This window comes from Cebidichthys violaceus, unplaced genomic scaffold (assembly GCF_023349555.1).
Source record: "Cebidichthys violaceus isolate CVI_PGR_0920_01 unplaced genomic scaffold, fCebVio1.0.p SCAF_22, whole genome shotgun sequence".
Lineage (NCBI taxonomy): Eukaryota > Metazoa > Chordata > Actinopteri > Perciformes > Stichaeidae > Cebidichthys > Cebidichthys violaceus.
The window spans coordinates 1460205-1465308 of record NW_027176395.1 but is presented as its reverse complement, the minus strand read 5'-3'; the positions used below and the strand labels follow the sequence as shown (position 1 = coordinate 1465308).

General features: G+C 40.9%; 1 protein-coding gene across 1 annotated transcript; it reads right to left on the bottom strand.

Moving 5' to 3' along the window:
* Nucleotides 1-325: 325 nt before the first annotated feature.
* On the bottom strand, nt 326-4358 carry LOC137877891 (phospholipase A and acyltransferase 4-like). The gene is made up of 4 exons (XM_068718057.1): nt 4250-4358; nt 3331-3439; nt 2825-3093; nt 326-869 (listed from the first exon to the last, which is right to left on the bottom strand). The coding sequence occupies exons 1-4, from the start codon at nt 4262-4264 to the stop codon at nt 732-734; spliced, it is 531 nt and encodes a 176-aa protein (XP_068574158.1). The 5' UTR covers nt 4265-4358; the 3' UTR covers nt 326-731.
* Nucleotides 4359-5104: the final 746 nt, after the last annotated feature.

The following is a 5104-nucleotide window of genomic DNA, read 5'->3' as shown; positions in this document are numbered from 1 at the left end:
CCACATGTGAACAGTGGTAGATTGTGATGCAGCACAATGCTGGCACTGAGACGACGGGGGGGGGGGGGGGGGTGAACACCCTTTAAGCTCATAATTGGGCCGTAAGAAAAACATTACTCAGCGTTCTCCTGGTCCTCTGTGGTTGCCTCTTCATCGTTATGCCCTCTGCTTTTGCACTCAGTACCTCTCTGTCATTCATGATTGTTGCCAAGAAAACATGAATATTAATAACAGACAGCACTTGTTTGGATTGGACTATTCTGCGTGTCTTTTTCACACAGTACATGACATGTTTTAATAAATAAAGGTTCTCCAAAAGACAAAATACATAAAATGCTTTCTTTTCCTGGAATGTTTTCCATTTATTTTTTTACACAAATCAATACAATACATTATATGATGAACAAATTGTCACAAAAGTAATCACATTATGTACATCTCAGACATTAAACCAACAGCAATAAAGTGAACATGCTCGACTCAAAGCTCCAATATCAAACACATCATTATGACAGCCATTCGTTTTCATAGAAATTCATTTTCAGCTTGCTCCATCTTTTCCAAAGTTGAATTGTTTTGTGTGTGTGTGTTTTTTTTCTGTTGGTGTTGACAGAACAACACCAACAGAGACAACTTCTTTTTTCAGTTCAGTGCACAGTTTATTCACGAAATGATTCGCCGGGGTGAATTGACTCAAACAAATGAGAGATCTTTCCTTTCATCTCCCTGTCTCATTGATGTCTCCTATGATGTCTCGTTTCGGCGTCGTCGTGGTCGCCTTTGAGCAAGGTGGCGAGCAGAGCGGCACCCAGAGCTATGACGCCAACACCTGCTACAGCTGCGCCTCCGATCACAACCGCTCTGTTCACCTGCAAAACACAAATAAGTGGCAGGCTGAAAGTCCGAGAAAACATTCCAGTTCAATTCAACCATCTAAATTGGGATATGCATACAAGTAAATTTCCAAATTAAATGAAGGAAATAAAGGAAAGTAATGACTGTGGGTTTGTAGCCCACTATACCTGACAGTTAGGGTCATAATTATTTTACTGTCAAACCAGAAAGTAGCTGAAATTCTGAGTTAAATCATTTACACCAACACTGGAGGCTAGCTCTTTGGCTAGCTCGCTAACAGTAGTTGCATAGAAACATGTCTTTCATGTCAGACTACAGTGTGGTCACCCCCTGTTAAGAGAGCTTGCTATTGGTCGATTGCATGAATTTGCTTATGAAAGTTCACGTTCAGGCTAAATCTGAGACAAATTATTTATGACACTTTGCTTTGCGTCCAGCGATCGTCCTCTGACCTAAAAGATTCTGATTGAATTTGGTGTGAAATGTGACTATAACGCTGGCCCTCGGAATAACTTGAAACTGTATTTAAGTTGTGCGTATTCTCCACAAACAAAGTCACAGGTAATTATAATGTCACAAACCAATTGTTTCACACTGAACCTGGTACTATTTAAGACTCCCACTTCCCCACTTTGCCCAGTTGGCAGTACCTCTAATGACCACTAGTTGAAAACTCTTCACTTAATTCAATAAAGTGAATTCCTACAAGAGGAGATTCAAGAGCTAAGACGTTTACTAATGTTTGTGCTACTTAATATTTTAAGAAAATGATTGCAGTTTTACGCCTCAAAAGAGGAATGTAGTTTGATTGACAGTTGTCTCAGCCAATGACGGACCAATGCACCACCCTGCAGCAATGATAGACAGTAAAAAGTATACATATAGCAGCAAAACTAAACCTAATGGAAAGAAGATTTACAAATAGCCAAAAACATATTAATTGCTTTTCAAGGCTTTCTGTGTAATTATGTAAAGCTACAACACAGCGAATGTGACAGATGCACTAAGTGGTTTGATTAAACAAGCTTTTTTTTTTTTTTTAAACTTTGCCTATCAGCTTATTAATCATCTTCCGTTGTTTGAAACACGAGCAATCGCATTTGATTTAGTGCCACATCTGCTTCTAATCAACTGAAATAGATTTGCTCTAGATGTGCGTATTGTTCCAATGAATGAGACGCTTATATGATAAACTGCTCGAGTATCCAGGTGCAGACGCACAGCGGGCCGTGCAGCACTTTGAAAAATGGATCTCCCACCGAAACATCAATGAAATATGTAACTATTGCATATGTTATCGACTGTTACGAGTACAGTGGAGAAGTTTGGCTTCAGCTGAGTGACTTTTATTTCTTCTGGACAGAAAGTTATGAAAGTGTTTTAAGAGTTTCATTAGTATTCATATTGACAGGCCTTGTTTACAGTACATGACACTTTAGTTTGTTAAACACAAGTTTTTCCATGATTACATGTAAACTATATTAAAGTAAATAAACTAATACTTTTTATATAAACACACCTAAATAACCAAATTTATAACGTTAAATAAAATGATTAAATCTGGATAAAGTTTTTGATTTATCACCTTATTCTGCCATAGACCGTCAGTGTATTTACATTTGTTATTACCTCTTGATATGGTAGTTTCCATTGTTAGTGGCAGAGTCCGCCATGCCCATGCAGGGTTAGACTACCTACGCACCAACTATGCATACATGTACTTCAACGATACTGTTATTCTACCTCATTGACAGAAGCCTCGCTCTCTACAGGCATATCAACAAAAAAAAAAGCATTCAACTGGCGAACCAAAAATTGGGTTTTATTGTGAAGCAGCCACAGGAAATCTATAAATATTTGTGTCAAAGGTTAACGTGGACTGCCACTAATCACCTACTGTATTGTGTGAGAATCAGCACACACATATTAATCAGTTATGCAAACAGAAAGTACAAAAGCCACTACCCACCTGACGAGACTCTGACTCGCCGTACCGTAGCTCGGTGACAAAGTGCTCACAGTTGTGAGAGACGGGATTGTACGGCAGCTCCAGGTTCACCATCCTACAGGCCTCCCTCACGATGACGCGGCGGTCTCGAGGCTCGTACTTGTGATCCAGGAGGTTGTTGATTTCGAAACGGTGGTGACCGACCACTTCCCAGATCTTCTGGCGCCTCACCTGTGCCCTGCTGCTGTCCAGGAGCATCAACAGGTTACCAAAAGGGCTTGAGTCATCACCTGTGTGTGTGTGTGTGTGTGTGTGTGTGTGTGTGTTGTAAATGAGACAAACAGGACAGAAGTTAGAGTAAAGCCGCTTGGAAAAGAAAAGGGATACAATTTAAGAGAGGGACATTCTTTTGTCTTTACTGTTATTTTACAATTGGCTGATAATGTCTGCTCTGAGGCTAACATAATTAAGGCAAATGTATTGATGGTCGTCCAAGATGGACGTCATAAATGCAGCACTTCACTCACTTGGAGGAATCAAATGAACAACTTCATTTCCTCCGATGTAGACGGCCCAGTGCTCATACGTTCCGCGGAAGATCTCGATCAGGTCCCCGGGCTTTGCACCATGTTCAAACTAGAACGATAAGAGGAACAATTATCATTAATAAATTATGAAGATAATAAACTTGGCATGTTGTCAGTGTAAATGGGCAGCACTTCCTCTGGCCGCCTGGTTTCACTCCCTGGGTGTCAGATTCCAATGCTTGGGCAGTGGCCCTCGGTGTCTTGATACCGACGCACAATGCACCCTTTACTGCCTGTGTGAGACACACCAAGCTTTCAACTATCTCCAATGTAGAACCGTCCACTTCCTTATTAGACGCTCAGAGCATTGGATGCAGTTCTACGTTTTAAGCGAGGAGTGGTGGACGGGTCAAACAAACAGAGAACTTTTACTCAGGGGACCGGCGTTCGTGTCCTTTGCGAAACCAAAAGTTTACTTATTTTTTACTGGCGACGTTTCGTCAATAACCTGTGATGTTTCACGATGTTAACTACGTGTCGACTGCGACAATCTGCCCCCAGCTTCTGCCCAGCTTCTGCCCAAAATACGACGGGTAGGGATAAGATCGTGTTACATTGACAGATGCTACTAGTTAACACTGTGATATTTTACATGACAAACTTGTTGTGTCACTTCACCCTGTTTGTTCTAAATTCTTCTTATTTCAGTTCTTACTTTGGTGTCTTACTTTGACTACAATGGAAACTTCTATCTTTACAGCAGCAAACTCAAAGTAAAGTCGTGATACATTGAAATCCAAGAATATTTACGTCAAATCTATGAACTAGTACGTCTTTAAAAATGCTGCCAGTCAGAACACAAGCTTGTTTGAGTTCAAATTGAAGCAGCTTTACATCTACTCAGCAGCAGGAGACTCACCAGTGTTGGAGCCATGGCTTCAGGTCCTCATCAAGCTGTAAGTAAGGACAGAGGAGACGTGCGGCCTATTTATAGTGGCTGACAACTGAAACCTAACTGTGCTTACGTCTCAAAAGCAAAAGTGTTCACCTGATTATGGGTATGGTAATAACTGAGATGCAAACAGAGAAGGATTAGATAAGCACATTGGTACACAACCCATGGCCTTTCTCTTTTTGCAAATCATTGACTGGACGAGCCAATGCGAATGCAGTATTTGAGGACCTGCCAATGTGGCGGCGATTGCAACAAAGCTGCAAAGGCTAAGTTTCATTTCTGGGGAATTGTTCAGTAGGTGCACTCATGCTGCTGCAAAGTTCTCTGGGTCGACGTTTCAGCAACCTGGTCGTTATGGTAGATTATAGAAGTCTTATCAAGCCATTGTAGCAACTGGCACATTTTGTGTGAGTGTTTTAATTTACAACGTTTGTCAGTTTTACAAGGAATAAACCAACATACCCAACAGATCCACAGCACTATCAACGGATAACAATTACCTTTAATTAAACGGGGCGATTTAATACACAGTGAGCAGACTTAGTGCTTCTCTTTACCAACACACACGATGCAAGAAAGAAAGATAAACAGCAGACTGTACATATAATACAAATATCCATCTCTACGCTCATCATGGAGGCAGAGACCTTCACCTTGCTGCCCTGCAGCGGATACAAAGAGTCAAAGACGGACGGGTTACTTAATGCAACGTCCTTCTGGAGTGATTTGTAAATTAGATGGTTCACAATGAATCGCTCAAGGGCCAACAAGGAAACACACATGGCTCTGTAAATAACTTACTTTTTAAATTCGACGGTT

Coding starts and splice junctions, on each gene's coding strand:
- LOC137877891 (XM_068718057.1), bottom strand. Junction 3,094..3,330: donor TGTTCATTTGATTCCTCCAA/GTGAGTGAAGTG, acceptor ACACACACACAG/GTGATGACTCAAGCCCTTTT. Junction 870..2,824: donor GCGAGTCAGAGTCTCGTCAG/GTGGGTAGTGGC, acceptor TGTGTTTTGCAG/GTGAACAGAGCGGTTGTGAT.